Source organism: Melanotaenia boesemani, chromosome 19, assembly GCF_017639745.1.
Source record: "Melanotaenia boesemani isolate fMelBoe1 chromosome 19, fMelBoe1.pri, whole genome shotgun sequence".
Classification (NCBI taxonomy): domain Eukaryota; kingdom Metazoa; phylum Chordata; class Actinopteri; order Atheriniformes; family Melanotaeniidae; genus Melanotaenia; species Melanotaenia boesemani.
The window spans coordinates 23,408,140-23,427,762 of NC_055700.1; the positions used below are offsets into that span (position 1 = coordinate 23,408,140).

General features: G+C 38.4%; 1 protein-coding gene across 3 annotated transcripts in view; it reads right to left on the reverse strand.

The window, feature by feature from the left end:
• dpysl2b (dihydropyrimidinase like 2b) overlaps positions 1–19,623 on the reverse strand; it is a 42,297-nt gene that overhangs the window by 19,245 nt on the left and 3,429 nt on the right. The window contains exon 1 of one of the 3 annotated variants that reach the window (XM_041970966.1): positions 6,608–7,035. The exons of the other annotated variants lie outside the window; for them this stretch is intronic. Coding sequence (XP_041826900.1) covers positions 6,608–6,649 — 42 coding nt within the window. The 5' untranslated portion in view covers positions 6,650–7,035. Of the gene's footprint in view, positions 1–6,607; positions 7,036–19,623 lie in introns of those variants that run through there. 3 annotated transcript variants of the gene reach the window in all.

Sequence of the window (19,623 nt, forward strand, 5' to 3'; positions counted from 1 at the left end):
TGTTTTGTATTCAATCATGCCACCTGGAAGACTATTTACATGCACAAGCAGCTAATTAAGCTTTCCCATGTGATGCCAATAATAACACTTCAACTCCACGATGGATGGTTGATCAACTGGTTGAGAAAGTGCTTTGTGTACAGAGGATGAAGCTCCTTGACAAGACTAGCATGGGTTTGAGTCCCATCCTGCATGTGACAGAAATTTGGCAACACACAAGAAAGCCCTTTGGAGCTCCAAAATATCCTTTTAAAAGGAAAAAAAGAAGACCAAAAGAAGACAATATGTCTGGGATGTGAAATAAAATGAATGAAATACAAAGATTAAGCTAATATAGAGTAATATAAAGTATTGCTTTCTTCAGTGTCTCACTACACTACACAATAGTGATGCTAAAACCCGAAAATAACTTGACCCGCAGGTCCCGCATATATAAATCTTGCCCACCCCAACCTGCCCCACACAACCAAGCCAATCTGTACAACCCGCCTCGCCCCATCGCTCTTAAATACACGATAAATATGCAATTGAAGGCTGAATTTATTTGGCCTTGAAAATGTGCTTGAGAACAGAGTGGAACTGGCAATTGGCAACAACACGTAAGATCGCAGGTTACGCACATTGCACCGGCGTATTTATTGACCCACCCCACAATGAAAGTGAACATTTTTTAACCCGACCCACGGGCAACCTGTGGAACCCCCGAGTCGGCCGGCGCATCACTACTACACAATACAGGCAGACAGAGACTGCAGACAGAACGTTAAGAGGAAGGATTGGGATATACTTGCTGTGTACGCAAATGTGCGCATCAATATTCTGCACCATTTGTGTACATACTTACTGCAGCACAACAGCAGCACGATGCAGCCAAAACACTCGATACTGGAGGTCACCACTAGGGGCAGTACACGGCACTTGGAATCTGAAATAGTGAGAAGGCCAATCTGCTGGTCACATTTAATTTCTGGGCATTTCTGTAAAACCACAGTTTAAAAAATCTGTTGCCAGCTGTTAAGGCACCAGTGTTTGTTACTGCAACGGGGAGGAAAAAATCATAAAGACGCCGGTAGTTCGTGGACAAGGTCCGAGAGGCACTCTTCAAAACTATCATTACATAAACATGGCAACATAACATCACTAGTCATTGTGTTTTGTCTGATCTTGTGTTCATATTTTTGTTTGCATGAGTGTGGTTAAGTCAATATTTCAACGTGTGGCAGCCGTGCTAGCATTGCTACAGAAAGTAAATCCCAACCCTAAAGGAGGATGAACCTCAGTGTTTGTTAACAACAGAAGCATCTCTGGTCCTGGACATTGAAAAGCTGGCTGTGAGTTTCTTCCATGTTGCTTGCTGTTGCTAAATGTGATGTAAAGCTTAAGGCCCAGCTGAATATGCATACAGACAGAGACTTCTATCCAATATTCTGTGTCCTTTTCATGCGTATTTTGGTCCATTTTCAGAGTTTGCAGATGTATAGCCAGACATGGTAAACAGGGCAATACCACTGGAAACCCTGAGGCAGTGTTGTGTAATAAAGCAGCTGTGTGACCAGTGAAAGGAACAAAGAAGCAACGCTAGCTGCACAGACTACCACCGCCTACTGTGCTGCCTCTATTTTCTCTCAATGTGAATTAACATGATCTCTTTCACTGTCACTGAGGTCAAAACTTTGACATGAACTTCAAACTAACACTTTCCATATTAAAGCAGTTTTTCAAATGAGTTATTAACTTCGGTTTTTCCTCCTAATATTTTAAAATGCAGGAACAACGTTCCAATTTTAACATTTAACTCCTTTCAAGTTGAGATATTTCATAAATGTAGTTTTTTTTCTAAGAAAAAGGCATCAAATCAGCAACACAAAACCAAGAGCTACATCTTTATCTCATTGTGATGCTGGGGATAAATTTATTTCTAATTCTGACAAAACTCATGAATTCCCACAAGCCTTGTGATGTTGTTTAAGAGCATCTTTTCTTGCTTCTTTATAGTCCTATACAAAATTGAGGAAATGCAGCAATGACTCTACAGTGACGAGCAGAGGTTTTTATGACACTTGTGTGCAAACAGCTGAAAGCAAAACTACTTAACAAAAACAGCTACATGCTTTAAAACCAAAATAATGAGATAAGAGACACTAAAATGCTCCATCAAGCTGTTTTCATAATCCATTTATAGACTATCATGTGACCCATTCTTAAAATAAAAACATAGATTGCAGCATCTTTAGACAAGTTAATTAATTATAATAATCTAACTATAGGGAATTTAGGCAGATCAATTATAAGCTGTCATTGCTAAAATCAGGTTAGCCACAGGAACCAAAAGAAGCTTGGTGACAAGAGTTTCAGAAAGTTGGGATGATATCAGCTGAAGCGCAGAGCAAACGTCTCCCAGAATCAGACACAACCTGACAACGTAGTGAGTTGTTGTTCAAATGGGAAAAAAAAAAGTCCTGGGAGCATTTGTGAAGTCAGGGAACGTTGCCAGGCCAGATGATTAATGTGTGTCCACATTTTGCCAAAATAAAAAGTACCAAAACCACGTCCATAGATGTTCAAACAGCTACAATAAAAACACACAAAACAGAAAGAGTTGGCGTGCGGAAATGGCCGGAAAAGAAGGAAATAAAGTAAATCACCTAACAATAAAATGCAACTTTACACCCTGGCAACAAAAGCACACTAACCTGGGACATAAACATAAAAACAGATATTTGGAGTTTGGATGGACACATTGTATTAGTTTAAATAAAAAAATAATCTTAAATTTAGAAGCATTTAACTCAAATTAACCTTGATAATTTGCCTTTTGCTCATTTCTCTTCTGTTTATAAGGTTAAAACTTGCTTAAAAAAATCTTTAAGCTTTTTCTTTGAGCTCAACTTTTAAATTCTCCCTGTCATTAAACTTTTTCTCCTTTCTGTTGAAGACAAAGTGCAGCCAGAGGGCCTGTGACCTTATCACTTCAACAGTATCCTCCTCTGTTCAGATGCCGAGTACAACAGAGTTCCTCTACGAGTTTTCTTTATGAATGGGGGAGCTGAGAGCGATGCTGTGCCTCTGAAAGGAGGCAAAGTCAGTGGGTGGCTGATTGGTACACACACAACACTGCGCATGCTGTGAGATGACGGTGCAAACAGTGCGAGACCACCACCAGCAGTACCTGCACACACTGAGCTGTCACCGGGTCCACGTACTACAACTAGCAGACGAGCTAATGATCTGCAGAGGATTGCAGACACAGAGACTTTAATCCAGTACAGTCTTATAATAGCATCGGTCTATTTTTAGCCTATCTCAATCTGAACACTAGAATGGCCAAAAACAGCATTTTTGTTCTGTTCTTACTTTGCTTTTGTCTTATTTATACCCCTTCACAAAGCTGCAGAGCATAATCAAGCCTGGCTGCTCTTGTCTGAAGCAAAAACATGAAAATTTGAGTGTCTTTAAAGTAAAAATAGCATTTTATTTATCACATCTTAATCAAAATTTTGAGCATTTTTTCTGTTTTCCCTTTTTTTTTCTAATTTATTACTCTGATTTTTCAAAATGTAACCAAAGACACTGAAATCGTGTTATTCTGAATACTTTGTCCTATTACTGTTGAATAAACCAAGTATAATCACCATGAAATGACTTAAAACAGAACATTTGTGCTTCATGAATGCCTTTAAAAACCTGATTTCAGGGAAGCTCCAGTTCCAGGTGGTGAACCTGCAAAGGTTCATTCATATTTAATGAGATCTGCCTGAAGTACGTCCCTGCCTTTGCAGCTGACCTGACCTCCATCTGGCTGACTATTTGGGCACCACCTCTCCATCCATAGTCTTAGGGGAGTGAAAGACAAGGATTTAATATTTAAATTTATTGTAAAATTCAATTTAAACTGATTTAAGTTGTGTGTGCAGAAAGGGATGTCACCCACTTTTAGCGGTTTCTGTCTAGTTTTTTGTTTAATGCAACATTCATTTCCTTTGTTTAGCTATTAAACAAAAGATGCTTCACTACAGAGAAACTACAGCCTCATCCAAAACATCGCATTCCTTCCTGACTGGATGAATGTTACATGACTGCATGTAGTTTTAGAAAAATCAGCTCCGTCTCTGACCCACTTTTTCTTTCAAGCACTGCTCGAGAATAGGCAGTCTATCCATTTAGGCTTGACTACAACAGCAACTAATCCTCTGATCTGTCCACCAACCAGCTGCTGCTCCTGAAGCACTACAGAGAGAGCGAAGAAGAAAAATCCACAGTATGTCAATGAGATCAGCCAATCAGTACAAAACGTTTCAAATGATTATCAGAGACCATGGCATGTTTTTAAAAGCCACACAGAAAAACAAACAGGTTTAAGGTTTGAGAGTTAAAATAAGAAAAAAGTGGAATGTGAAGCTTTTATTTTTTATCTTAAAGATAAGCTTGGGTCCATCTGAACATCATTTAGATAAATGTCAGTGCATTTTGGCATCATTATGTGACACATCCACCACTGAGAGTTTAAATTACACTGATGTATTTGCAGAGGTGAAGTACTGTGCAAAAGTCTAGGCATCCTTTATTTCTTTGCCATTTTCTTCCAAGCTGTCAGACTTTCTTCTGATCTTTTAAGGTGATCTTGAACAAAAGTTGCTCAGGCTTTTTATAGGTCTTTCAAAGTTTTCTTTGGACACAGTTCCGTACTTTTACATGACTATTTTCAGAATAACATGAGGGGATTTTGTCAAAGTCATATAAAATTGACCTATGAATCATTTAAATACACAAAAAGGCATGCAATTCAGGTGAAGCAGTGTTGTGTCTATAACAGACAAAAGAGCAAAGAACTGATGTTAAATTGTTTCTTTAGGTGCTTTGATACACAGACACTGTTTGTTCTTATTTATTTAACTTCATCTATGAAAAATGTCAAAGATAACACAGTTTAAAACATGAAATAGTAGTTTTGCTCCAACAAGGTGATTTCCAACAAACTAAATCACTGGAAAACTTGGCATATCTCAGCAGGTGATTAGTATCTAAAAGGGATATCTCTAAGAAATAAGAGAAAAATCTTGAGCAGCACATGTGAACCTCCAGTTGATTCATCTACTGTTAACTGAAGCCTCATCGGAAATGGTCTCCAAGGAAGGGTGGCTGTCAAGAAGCCAATTATAAGGAAGAGAAACAAGGATTGAGGGCTGAGTTGTGTCACATGACACAAGAACTGGACTGAAAATCAGTGACAACAGGTCTGATGGAGTGATGAATCCTCCCTAGAGCCTGGATATTAACATTAGTGAAGCATCATCTTAACAGAAAACAGAAAAAAAAGCAGCCAACATCAAAAGAAGAGCTTGCAGATGTTCTTTGAGAAGAACTATTCCTGAAAAGATTCAGACTGTGTTTAAAAATAAAGATGCTCATTCAAAGCTTGTTCAGTTCATTTTAAACAGTTTAAGTAAAGATGCATCATCACGACTGTTTGTTTTGGCTAAAATCTGCCCACATATCCCTGGTTGAGTCAGACTGAGCAAAAATGAGAATGAATGGATTCCCAGGTGACACAAATGGCTGAAATGCCCTTCACCCGACCCAGTCCACATCCTGATGTCAGCTTTTTCTTCTTTTCTAGCAGCATAAATCAGGCTTTAGCTTACCGGACCCCCTCAGTCCCTGAAAATTTACCCAGCAGGCTCTTTGGATAATTATGCTTCATGTAAAGTAGCAGGACATCTGTATCAACATGATCTTACAGTTATTTCACTTCACCAACATCGCCATGTAAAGACAGTGACCTCCTTGGCTGCATGCATCCTCCCCTCATTACACAGCTGAAAGAGAAACATGGAAGGAAATAGGACCCACTGTCCCCTCCCTATACAGGCTCCCCTCCCTCTTCTCTACTTTCCATTGAACCACCACCTTCCATGCAGCTCCTGTGAATACAGGGTTGTTAATCTGCCCCACAGTGACATAGTTTGTATGTTTTAAATTCCTAAGTGACTCTGTAAATAGATAATAAAAGAAATGAGGATGGCTTTCCGGAGTGGAAGAAGAACTTGAGTGGGAACAAAAATTCAGCGGGGTTCTGTGCGTTTAACAGCGGATGCAGGGAAAGCATTTGCTCCACCAGTTGGTGTGCAGTGATACCCGGCCACTACACACACACACACACACACACACACACACACACACACCGTCTAACAAAGAGCAGCGGCGTGAAATCTCAACTGTCATGCATACCATAGACAAAGAATGCAGCACAGAGTGGGAATCTGGAACAAATAAAAACGCATCTTGATAAGTGAAAACTGCGTTTTATCAATACAAAGAACACTTGTCGCAAAGATGCTGCAAAACATCGGACATTTTACAGATGCACCACCCTCTTACTGGCCTTGTCGGTGATATGAGGTGGAAAAATAAAAATCCGCTTTCATTGTAAAGCTGACGGCGCTGCGTGCGGCGCCTCGGATGAGATTTGTAGCGGAGCGCAAGCGGCGCAGGGACGCACGCCGTGACATCCTGCACCCACACCCACAGGCCTAACACAAGCCGAAACTGGACACCACGCTGGATTTTCTCCTCCGCTACGTCAGCATTCATACAGCCCAGCACTCACTGTGATGCGGGGGATGTTCTTCTTGCCCTGATATCCAGACATCTTCGCCGGTGGTTCGTCTTAGCGCTGCGCCTCGGACCGCTCTCAGTGCAGGATGTGCGGATTACTGCCTGCCGCCGGGGTTTGGAGTGGGGATAACGACTATGGTGATGATGAAATAGCTCGCAGCTGATCCTCGAGAGGCCGCAAACGCGAAGAATTAAACTATCTGCCAACTTTCTGTCGCCGCCTGACAGCCTCCGGGTCTCCGCCGATGCACCAAACCTTTCCTTCCCAGACGGAGTCAGACAAGAGGGGCGGGAGGGACCGCTAAAGAGCCTCTTCCCCATAAAAGAACCGCACGGAGCATGCGCAGAGCCTCGCCCTGCTCCATTGACAGGAGAGCCACTAATGCCATCAATTGCTCTCATGGATTAAGGGGGGAGGCAGCCAGGGAGCCTGCAAACACCCACACGAAGAAACACCCAGCAGCCATCTTAACTCAACTCACTTCATTTGTTGCGGCTCTCAGAGTGAATTTAGTTAAAACAAAGAGGAGATTTTTCAGATCTACAGAGCTTGATTCAGTGGTGATTTAAACTGGGGCAACATGGGACAAGAGGGATCAGTGAAAGAAGGATCCAAGAGCAGGATTTTATATAAAATAAAACTGACTTACATTGTTGGAGATACACCCATATTCATATTTTTATATAAAATTGTGCTTTTTCTTTACGTTAATCTGACTGTTTATGTTAATCTAACTAATCTGCAAACATTTTCACAGTGGCACAATCACACAGTGGGGGCAGGGGGATTATTGTGTTCCTCTTTCTAACATTCACATACACCACTGTGATAACTGTGGTCATTTTAGAGAGACATGCGAAATAAAACATTTTCACATTAATAATCTGGATCACCCAGTGGAAATAACTGCAACAAGTTCAAGACGATCAATAGGAAGGTAAAGGCCCATTTATGCTCGATGCAGAAGACGGATACGCAGACGGACAGACAGTTTCATTAATCTTCTGTGTCAATTACGAGAATAATTTGGACCATTTTCAGGGAGCTTAAATATCCGTCAGAAGACGGAGCAACACCACTGGAAATCACAGGGCAGTGCTGAGCAGAATAGCTGAAATGCGACTAAGGAAATAAACAAACCAGAGAAGAAGAAAAAGAGAATCAGGAAGGGAACACAAAAGCAGAATAAGAATAAAGATGAACACAACAACTGTAGAAATTGTGCAAGCTTTTGAAGAAAGACTATATGCAAATGTTTAGGGCATGTTGGGCAGTTAGAAACAACTTTATAGCAGTGTATTATCACTGCAAAATGGTGTCTGAAGCTGACTTCAACTCATGGGAACTCTGAACGTAGCGCTGCCCACTAGTGGAGGAACTGACTTAACAGTCATCACAATGCAAAACACACATGGAATTATGGGGACGGCAATGGCAACGCATGACAACGATTGTAACGGATATTGCTATTTATGTACGTACGGGAGCAAAAAGTTTCTCTCTCTAGCAGTTCTGGTTTATTGTCTGGTGGTGGCAGTACACTGGATCCATGTGTCTGACCCACTGACTGTATATAAAAGCTGGACAGAGCCTCCGTGACGTCACACCTAGGTTTCTGAAGAGCTGAATTGAAGCTCATTGGGCAGTTCCCACCGTCGCCATCTTGGCCGCGTCACGTGTGTCGTCATTCCCGGAAAATCCAAAAATGGGCAAAGAGGTGGAGCTAAGAGGGGTACTGTAAAGGTGGGGGTGGGTGATTGACAACCATCAAACTCAGAGCTGCCTGTAGCTAAGAGCTAACCGAGCTAACCCGGAGCTAACGGTAGCTAACCAGCTAATGAGGTAGCTAAAGCTAAGGCGCGCTGTTAGCTGGTTAAAAACCACATTTGTGCTACACTCTCCCTTCTTGCCACAGATATTGAATACCTGTCAATCAAAAGAACACGCCCCTAATTATGCCGAATTTCAAGATTGAATACCATCCAAACAGATGAGTTAGAAAAAAAATATACCCCCCTCACAGTTGTCATGAAGGTAAACTTGACCTATTAAACCTAAAAATGGTTTTATGTACCAGGCTTTAAACATGTTTATTTCTGCTATGAAGTTGGTCTTTTTTAATATGGGAGTCTATGGAGATTGATTCTATTTTGGAGCCAGCCCCTAGCGGATGAGGGGTGAGATGCAATTTTTTGCATTCTGGACCAGCTTGATATTTTACCGGTGGAGGTTGCCACTTGGTCTGACCACAGTGATCTACGTAGCTAGCTCTACATTGGGAGCTTCACAAAATGTCAGAAATATCTTCATATACTAAATAATAGTTACAGGCTATATGTCTCCACATTTTCATGTTGTAGCTTACTATAAAATCAACTAGCAGCTTTGCTAGCCTCCTGCTTTAATTAAACTGGATCATGTAGCTCTAGCTTAGCCAAAAGTAAGTAAGTTGATTACTGAGCTACTCTTATAGTTTATATTGAACTCCAATGTGAAAATATTGATTAACTGAGTTGATGTGTAGTCCTTAAATACATCCATTGAAAACTAAATATGACAAGGTTTCCACACATTATCTTAAAGCTAATCTAGTGCTACCATATAACTAGATTAACACTGCTATGTAGCTTTATGCTAACATCAAGTTAGATTTACAGAACATTAGTCATACTTCCACAGGGACAAACTCTTTTTCTAGATATTTCCAGTTATATGTCAATATTTTTAAAGGATGACTAAGTAGGAAACTACTTTAAAATTTACTTCAAACTGCTGTAGTGTACTGGTGATTCATGCCTTTCTGTTCTCCTCCTCCAGTGACCTGTCAATCACCTGATGTGGCACCTAGGATGTCCAATCAGATTTCAGAGGGGGCCACCACCACCCTCTGGCGCCTCTCCTATAGGTAAAATAAGGGAGCAAAATCAAGTGTGTTTTCTTAATTTTTTCTTTGTTTAACTGCCTTCTCAAATGTTGGAATTGTTTCTCCCTAAGAAACCTTTAAAAATACAGTTGTCTGACTGTATGAAAATCTGTTTCTACTGTGGTGATGAATATAACATCTAATGTGTAAAATCGTTGTTTGATTTCATTGTGCTTTATATATATATATATATATATATAATTAACATATATGCACTGTTTATTACTGCAGTTGAATAATATCAGATTGTATTCAAAAGGGTTTTGAGGAAAGTTTTTACCATCAAGTGATGCAATAGGTCTCAGAAAACGACATATCAAATATGATAAGGTTGGCATAAAAGGTCTACAACACTTATAGTCTGAATTTTCTGAATTCTGAAGTGACATCAGCAATCGTCAGATGTGAGGATCATTTACTGAAATAAAATAGCCAAAATAGTGAGTGAAAATGCAATTTAAAAAGTATTATTATTTATTTATTTATTTTTACCAAAGTTAAGAGTTATGTGGGATTAACCATAAAACTGACTTACACTTAGAACAATGTTCCTGTTTTATATTATTGTTTTAACATTGTGATGGAATCATAAGAAAGGTGTGAAAAATTATGCCTTTGAATGTAAATAAGTGTCATGACAAGTTTAAAGTCTTTCCACCACTGTGGTCCTGTCACATTAAATTTCCTAAAACATGGACCTGAGATGTCTTCCTGTCTTTAAACATCCAGTTAAAGTAAATAAATAAATACATAAACCCCTTACATTAATATCATTCATATTAAAGATCCGATCAAATGTACATTACTGTATCAGACTCTGAAGAAGCAACTTCATATGCATGTGGGAGATAAGAGAATAAAGAGTGGATTTTGTGAATGTTGCAGCCGTTCAATATGTAAGATGATGCTGTGGTTCGACACCATCACCCCAAGCTTTTAACAGCATCCTGAGTGCTCAAATATTAAGTAAAGGAAGCACTAACATGTGTTGTTGTTGCCACGGTTGACCACCAAACACTAAATCCTGCAAGTCACGCAGGCCAGAGCCAGCTGCCATCTCTGTTGCACCAACTCTACACCTTCAGTTCTGCTGATGAAGAACCTCTATACAGCAAAAACCCTCAAGGATATGATTCAGCTGTTTTGTAAGCATCAATCAGATCCATGTTTCTTCATTTAAAGCTAATAAATCATTTACTTCACCTTTCAGTCGGCATAAAGGAAACAATAAATCCACTCTAAGGTTTGACTAATAGAGCCACTCCCTCACGCTGCTCTGCATGCTGGGCCCAGTGTCAACTCTGTAATGTCACAATGCTTTCTGGGAAATGTAGTCAGACCAAGTCAGGCTGCCTCTGAGCTCTTGGGACTTGGGGCCCTTCGCTCTAGCCACCCTGGATGGCTGGTGCCAGGCGGGGTCGGCGGCTGCCGATCTTGGTCCGCTGGGGCCTTTGCCTGTGATGTCTGTACAATCTTGGACATAAAAGTGACATTTATTTTAAAACAAATAGGCACAAGATTTACAAATGTACATCAAGGAATGCAGCTTGTTGAAATCCCCGACCTTTACAGAGAACTAGAGTATTGCGGAGATTTACACATGAAGGACACAGATAAAACAGTGGAAATGAATTTAACACTGAAAAGGCTCTGAGTTACACTGATATACAATTAAATTACCCACTAGACAGATACACAGGGCATAGCTGAGTGAGAGAGAAATTCAAACAAACACAAACTACACCTCAGTAATCAATGTACAAGCTCTTGTAAAACAAAATTAAAAAGAAAATAAATAATAATAATAATAAAAAAGCCGAAAAACATGGTTTGGCTAAAACTCTTTGAACAGGTCTGTACTTTCTATGCCTGGTACACGGTAGAAAAGCTTTGTTGCTAATGCACATCTGATATTAATGGAGAATCTCCATTTAGGTATAAATGTATGGCATAAAGTGGGAAGGGCCACATGGTTGGCCCTCTGAGGGAGTGACTGTGCCAGAAGTCCAGCTTCATTGGTCTTTGACTGAAGCAGAATTGCAAAGGCTTCCGGATCCACAAGGATTTCTGAAGAGTTATTTAGAGGTATTTGATAAGAGATGAAAATATTTGATCACTTTCAGATGCTACAATGTTTACCTTTAGTAAAATACTCTTAGCTAAGGCAAACATACTGTTATTCCATTCCTGAATCATCTAGTTTTTGTCTGTAAGAAGTTGAAATGCTATATATATAAATATATAAGACCATTGTATTTTTATTGTCAGCGTCTGCATTTAAAATGTCACACTTACATCCTATTTAGTCCATTTAAAATAGTTTCTTAAATTTTCCTAAGTTTGACACATTAAAAACAAAGAACTGTTGATAAATATTCGTAGAATAAAATTAAAATTTAACTTGAATTTATACCATAGTCTGGGTGAATACTCGATTCTGATTGGCTGTAGGGTGTCCATTTAAAAGTGTTATTGACACCTATAAAAACCTTCTGGTCAAATAGCCTTATTGTTGTAAATTATTGAGCTGGCTAAACACTAGTTAGTAACCATGGCAACAGAAACTCAAAACATACATTAACATAAGTTATTTCACCGTTCATTTATCACAACGGCAAGACAGTAAATAAAACATGAGTGATTTTGTAGTTTCATTTAACCTATTTAGTGAACTTGATCATTTTGAAGACTGGGATGAAGCAGAAGAGAAAAAGAGAAGAGAATATGAGAAATTGAGAAATGAATGAACTTTGCGTCGGATGGTTCACACCTCCGCGTCGTCCATTCATTTCTGATAAAGGACACCTCATTGGGCATTATCCCTTACATATTTTCAAGCATTGGCTTGCAGTAAAAACTGGCATATTTCAGGCATAGCTGCAAATAGTGATTAATCATGATGAATTCATTTGTAAGCTGTAATTAATCAGATTAAAATTTTTTAATCATTCGACGGCCTTGATTTTACCATTTAGTATTTTTATGTGTTTGTGTTGCTGTTTCTGTCTTTCTGTCTTTGCTTCATAGCATCAAACCATCAATAATCCAGATGGGCCTCATGGTGAAGAAGGCGATGGTGCATATGGAGGACAGTTGGATGAAACGACCTCCACTGTGGAAAGCAGACAGCACTGCGACTGTGTGAAATCCTTCACACGTCTGTATCAGCTGAAAGAACACTGGCACATCCACACTGGAAAGAAACCGTATACCTGTGACTAATGTGAGAAGAGTTTCACCTGGGTTACTAGTTTTAAGACATCAGAACCTTCACATGGAAGAAAAGCCGATGTGGCCAGTGTGGGAAAGTCAATCAGCACATCCATGTTCGAAAAACACCTTCCATCTGTACTGAATGTGAGAAGAGTCTAAACCACTCAGGAGTACTAAACATTCAACCCATCCACACAAACAAGTGTTTTAACAGTGACCACTATTATAAGACAAACGGTCTATGCATCAGTTTGTCCAATGTTGTTGTTTTTTGCAGCAAACAGACACATGCCTTCATGTTGGCATGTCGAAGCAGTTTTACTGAGTGAAGTGTAATTTTTTTAAATATTGTTCTGAGATCAGTTTAGAGTTAAAATGTAAATGTTTCAGTGTTACAGTTTAATAGAAGCCTCAAAAAATTGTATATAGAAAATATCTTAATCAATTAAAACTACTATGTCTTGAAAAAGGCTGATCTTAAGTCAGAAGGTCAAAAAGTTTTTATTATAAACTGAAAACCTAAAGAGAAAGGTGTTTTTTGAGTGATAGCGGGAATTTTCAGTGGTTCAGTTTTCAATCATAATAAAATGTTGGGGGGGGGGGGATCTTGCTCTTTAATCACCCTCCTTGAAGAACTGCAGATGTTTTATGAGGTTTGGGAGAAAGATCCAGTGCAGTGCATAGAACTGCATTTCATTTTATGGACTGAGCAAACCCTCCATCTCTAAGCTGCTGAAAGTAGTGTAAAAGAGATCCAAAACCCCTCCAAATACATCTCTCCCAAGTCTCTCTATCCTGGATAGTGACCAGTGAAAACAAAGATACACAAATATGAATGAACTAGAGGGGGAAAAATGCTGTTTATCTCGATCTATCCCCAACTTACTTTGCAATACCACAAACAGACATGTCTGAAGGCAAAATATGGCGTTACATCACTGCCAAATACCTTGATGAGCTCTGCTCGCTCTCTCTGTTCAGCGGGGGTATTTGTCAGTCGGGGGCGGTAACCTTCTGATTAATCTGATTGGCCAGGATTTTCAGTTCCAATTCGGTGACAGCACGGGACGTCCCTGCCTGCTGCTCCTGAATAAAGATATTTTTTTTAAATGACTAGTAATGAGTAATGGCTAAACTAGCTACAGAACGTAAATGTAGAGCAGCTGTAACATGAGCTAGTATCAATAAGTGTTACCAAAGAAGTCAACAAGTGTGTGTGAAAGAGTAATACAAGAATAAAGAGGGAAGATAAAAGAGTGATAGTGAATAGAGATGCACAGGGAATCTGTGAAATATAAGTTAATTAGGAATCAAATTTAAGTGATTATTACTCAGTTATTGGTGGAACATGGAAAGCAAAAGGGACAAAGCAGTTTTAATAAATATTTAAACAGTTTAAATAAAATTTAATGGAGAAAAGCCAGTAAGCTCTGGATAATTACCTAACAGGTCATCTGCTCTGTGATTTTCTATTATATGTAATAGAGAATTCATGAAAAGCATTACAAACTCCAGAGGTTTCCCTGCTACTACACATTAAAATCCCCAGTACATGAAAAAACTGTTCAGCTTAAAATACAACACAGGACCCCGAAATGTCATCTCCAGGCTAAACATAACCAGCAATATGAGAACAAGGTGATAATACGTTTCCACTAACCAAAGTCATATTACACATCAAATTCCATGAATCAATGAATAACAATGCACTTGATCAGTACACTGAAATAAATAATATAAGACCGTGACCACACTTTTTTTTTTTAACTAAAACAAAAAGGCTGTGAGGACATGGTGTAAAAGCACAATAGCTATAACGTACAAAGGCAAAATACATTTAAACAAAATTGTATCACATTTAACAGGCGCAAATATGTTATTGCAGGACGTCGACAGAATGTACATGCATTTTCGTGACTTATAAGACTGATATTGCATTGATTTACCTCTGGAAACTAAAGGAATGTATTGGTGATGATCTGGTGTTTGGAACTATTGAATGTCTACAGTAACATTTTTTATATACAGGAGTGGAAGTGTCACCACTTTTAGTATATCGAGGCAGAGCCGTCCATACTGCTGGGACATTATATTCTACCACACGGCTTTAATAATTAGATGAAAGTAAGCCGTAACAACCTAATCATTTAACCTTACAGAAGTGGTTATCAGTAAGAAATATGGAGGCTAATGAGGACCATCATGTCTGATCTTTAATAAATGTTAGCTTGTTGGTTGAGATGAATATTTCCCTCCAGAAATGTAGGAAATTATTGTGGTTACACTTATTTAATCTGTTGTCAAACATGACTTGATCATAATTTAAATTAACATTAACATAATAATGCATTCATTGACAAACATATGTGCAGTATTAATATGTTTATTTAGTTTTAACCCTCAGTAATCCGATCGCTTTTACCTCTCTGTATTATATTTGTTTTCTAAACTGTCATTTAGAATCTTCCTGGTGCTCCAATAGGATTTTCCGCTTACTTTCAGGTTAAACTGTCGTGTTTGTGAATGTTTCCGTACCTTTGGGGCAATAAAGTTGCACCAAGCTATTAAAAAAAAAAAAAAAAAAAAAATACAACCAAGTCCCGTGCTGTCACCGAATTGGAACTGAAAATCCTGACCAATCAGATTAATCAGAAGGTTACCGCCCCCGACTGACAAATACGCCCGCTGAACAGACAGAGCGAGCAGAGTTTTCCGACGAGAGCGTACTGGTGAGTGTGGGGGGGGCGTGTTTTACGCTCGATGTTCACGGCCCCGCGAGTAATTAAAAACTCCTGCGATCAGAGCAATGCGCTCGCGCGATTAAGAAATGCGCTTCTGAATTAATAAATACGCCCTCCAGGGTATTTGGTACGCTCATCAAGGTATTTGGCAGCGATGTAACGCCATAGCAAAAGGCATTCCAGCTGGTAGCAAATGAGGAAGTCGTCCGGCTTTCCCGTGATGTTATACAAACTTGTTCAAACAATGAGCCACTTCCTTCAAATGTTGTAGCACCAAAGGTTCGACTTCTGTGTCTGTGTAGCTATCATCATCATTCGTCATCATTTTGAAGTCATCATTCATCATTGCCGCAGACTTAACAGAAGTAAGACTTTTCTTCAGTGTGGAGGCTCTGATGTCTTTTAAAACTAGTCATCCAGGTGAAACTCTTCTCACACTGATCACCAGCTTCTTTCCACTATGGATGAGCTGATGGCTTTTCAGAAGACCTAATGTCCTGAGGGTCTTGCTGCCGACTTCACAGAAGTACAGATTTTCTCCAGTGTGGATGTGCCAATGTTCTCTCAGCTAATACAGATGTCTGAAGGATTTCCCACAGTTGCAGTGATGTCTTCTGTCCACAGTGGAAGTTGTTTCATCCAGCTGTCCTCAACAAGTACCATTGTCTTCTTCACCATGAGGCCCATCTGGATTATTGATGGTTTGATGCTATGAAGCAAAGACAGAAGGACTGAAACAGTAACACCAACACATAAAAATACTAAATAGTAAAATCAGGGCTGTCGAATGATTAAAAATTTTAATCAGATTACAAATTAATTCATCATGATTAATCACTATGCTATGCCTGAATTATGACAGTTTTTCTGCAACCCAATGCTTGCAAATATCTATTGTTACCTGACTTCCCTTGGGTAAACGTCAGATGTCCAAGGGTCAGTAAATGCAGCATGTAATGTACTCCTATATGTTGTTCTTATACTGTTCTTATAGATTGATCACTGTTCTGGCTATAATTTTACATCACAACTTACATTCCTAATTTTTAATGCAGACCCTGAATTGGGACACAGCTATAGCATCCTTCGCAGTCTCTTATCTCCCAGAATTCATTGCGCACAAGATGGTGGTAAATGAGCAACCCAGCTCAGAAGTATTTTTTTTTAAAACTACTTTTTAGTAGAAACGTGACAAAACCAAGTACATTAAAAACATGTTTGTTAAATTGTGACATTAAAATTCTGTAATATTTTATTTTCCTGGATTTTTAAGGGTTTTATTTTATTTTTTTATTTATTTTTTTTTTTTTACATTATTACTCAGTCAGTGTTAACGTTCATTAAAGTGTCCCATAATATCCATAAACTGGGACAATAACCGTGATTACAGAAACACATCAAACTCAAATACAGAAAAAACATTTTTATATGAAATGTGGTGACTTTTTCATCCTTTAATTTAATTAATTACATCCTCAAAAACACCAGAAACTGTTTACCAAGCGGGATCGGTGAGATAAAAATGATTAAAAAATAAATAAATAAATTACATGAATCTACATTAATAAAAGCTTCCATAAAATACATCAATAACCAGTAAAAAAGTTGTTTTTCTTACCGTTTGTCACGTGGAAAGCTGGAAATATTCTGCAGGTTTTCGAAAGGAGGTCAAAACCTTGATACTCTGCCACCAAATTTCATTGTAAGCAGCACGTGGGACTGATGATAATAATAAAAGAAAAATATCATGACTTGGTGAGGATGTGTCTGAAGATGATCTGTGGCCCATTTAGTCGCAAGTGTCAGTATTTATGGACACATAGACACTAGTAAAATGCCATGCAGACAGCTGAGAGGAGAGCACATGAGTGAGGCCATTGCATCATCAAACCCTACTCACTGAGAGGAGAAACAGGATCAGCCCATCTAAGATGAGGCATCTTATTTTTCTGAATACCAACCTGCACTGACGACATTAATGCTGTTTTCTTGAGTTTGGTTCTCGCTCTGTTTTGTGGATTTGTTTGCTGTTTTTTGAAAAAATGCCTACAAAGAAGCAATTTCTCGTAAAAATGCTGAACACAAATGGATTTTCAAAACACAAACCATTAAATTTTGAGAAGTTAAGGTAAATAATGGGGCTACAAAAGATGCTGAATTAAGAGCTGTTCAGGTGCCAAAGAGCCGACTCTTCTTTGGGAAATACATTTGAATACAATTTAAATTTCTTTAATAATTTTACTTTAAATTTAAGTTCATCTATTTGTTAATATTTGTCTGATCCAGAGTAAAATGGGCCTAGTAGATAGAAAAATATAAATATAAAAACTTAAAATGGGGCATATGGCATAATAGATGAAGGGTATACTATAGTTAGATAAACTAATCTTATCTCCATTTGTATGTCTGTGTTTCAGTTTTCAGTGTCATCATTTTATCCGAGACATTCCAAGACAATCTAATTCTGGTCAAACATTTTATCTTAACTAATTAATGGACATCTGAATTCTAACCAGTTTGGATGTCTTCTCCTGACCAGTTCTTAAAAATACTAAGAAATGAGGTCTGGATTAAGACTTTCATAAAATATATATATATATATTAAAATAAATAAAAATTACATTACCAAAAATAAAACATTACCAAACAATCTATTTGCAGTAGCACTTTGTGCACTTTTGTGCTATTCCTGTCTGAAAAGTGCTTAATAAACAAAATTTGATTGATTGAGTCATTGATTGATTGATTGATTGATGTAAACAAAAGACAAAACAGTTACTTTGCTTGAAATCTTTTTAAATTTTTATTTGAAACCCTTCAAAATAAAGGCTGTTAGATGTTATGACAGTTATACGTTTAGCTCTACCTCATGTGACAGAAACAGTCTCTGTGACCCGTAATGTGTATTTACATTAGTGGAGTTGGTAATCCACACACAATCTCTAGTAATCTGTTTTATTGCCTATATATCATGTTCCACATTAGTTACAGCTGCTCGTTTTATTATCTAGCATTCCCATGCCCAGTTTTCCATCTAGTTACTGCTCTGCACTAATGCCAATAGACCCTGATAGTCCCAGTTAGTCCTGACCCACGACCTGAATCTCTAATATACAGATATCAAAGTATTAGGATATAAAGCTCACACACTGTAGATCTGAAACTCTGTTCATAATGTTCTCTGATCATCAGTTATGGAGCTTTTCCTCTCAGCCACTCAGCTGAAGCCAGATGAAGGCACACCTGAACTCCCAGAGGGCCGAGCGAGGGTCCCAATGGAGATCGATGGGTCACTGCATCACGTCACTAAAACTCTTTTAGTGCAGTCAAACATATAAAATGGAAGTGGTGATCTGTTCTGGGTCATTCTGCCAAATTAATTTAGTATTTTCTTTTATTTCCTGTAAACAGCTGCATGTGAAGTGAAACTGTCCTTTCCCATAAAACTAACCATTTACTTTACGTGAAACAAAAGAAAGAAAATCTCTACATGTTACAACTGTGACACTGAAGTAAAAACAAGAGAAATGTTTTGTTAAATTAATCAGATAAAAAAAGTAAAACTTAAAATTTGCTATCCTTGGAATTAACCTTCTAACAATTTCTGAGCAATTTGTTTAACATGTTACTGGAGTAAAGGGCAGAACAGGGTCCAGACAGATTTAAAAACATGTGCACTGATCCTTTAATAAAGATGAACTTCTTATATAAATGCCTTTATATAAATCATTTGTTTACAGTTATATATAAATAAAATTTGTACAATAGAAAATGTGAAATAATATAACAAAAGGGGGCAAAAGGGGTTTGTTGCAAATTTGTGGCAATAGGATCAAGGGGCTCCTTTTCACCGACTTGATCACCATGGTAACTGTTGCTGATCACATGACCTAATTGCCTGTAAAATGCTCCACACCTTCACAAATTTTTTTACTGATAAAATCCCAGACAGAGAAATCAGGTTTACTTGCTAAAACCAATTGTTTTCAGATTGCAGTCCTCATATCTTTAATTTTATCAACATGATTTTAACAGTTTTCGCATTCTCTACATTTACAACCTGCTTCCCTTCTTCATGAAGTGTCAAATGACTGCAAGAAAAAACTTCAGAGCCAGAAGAGGAGCACCCA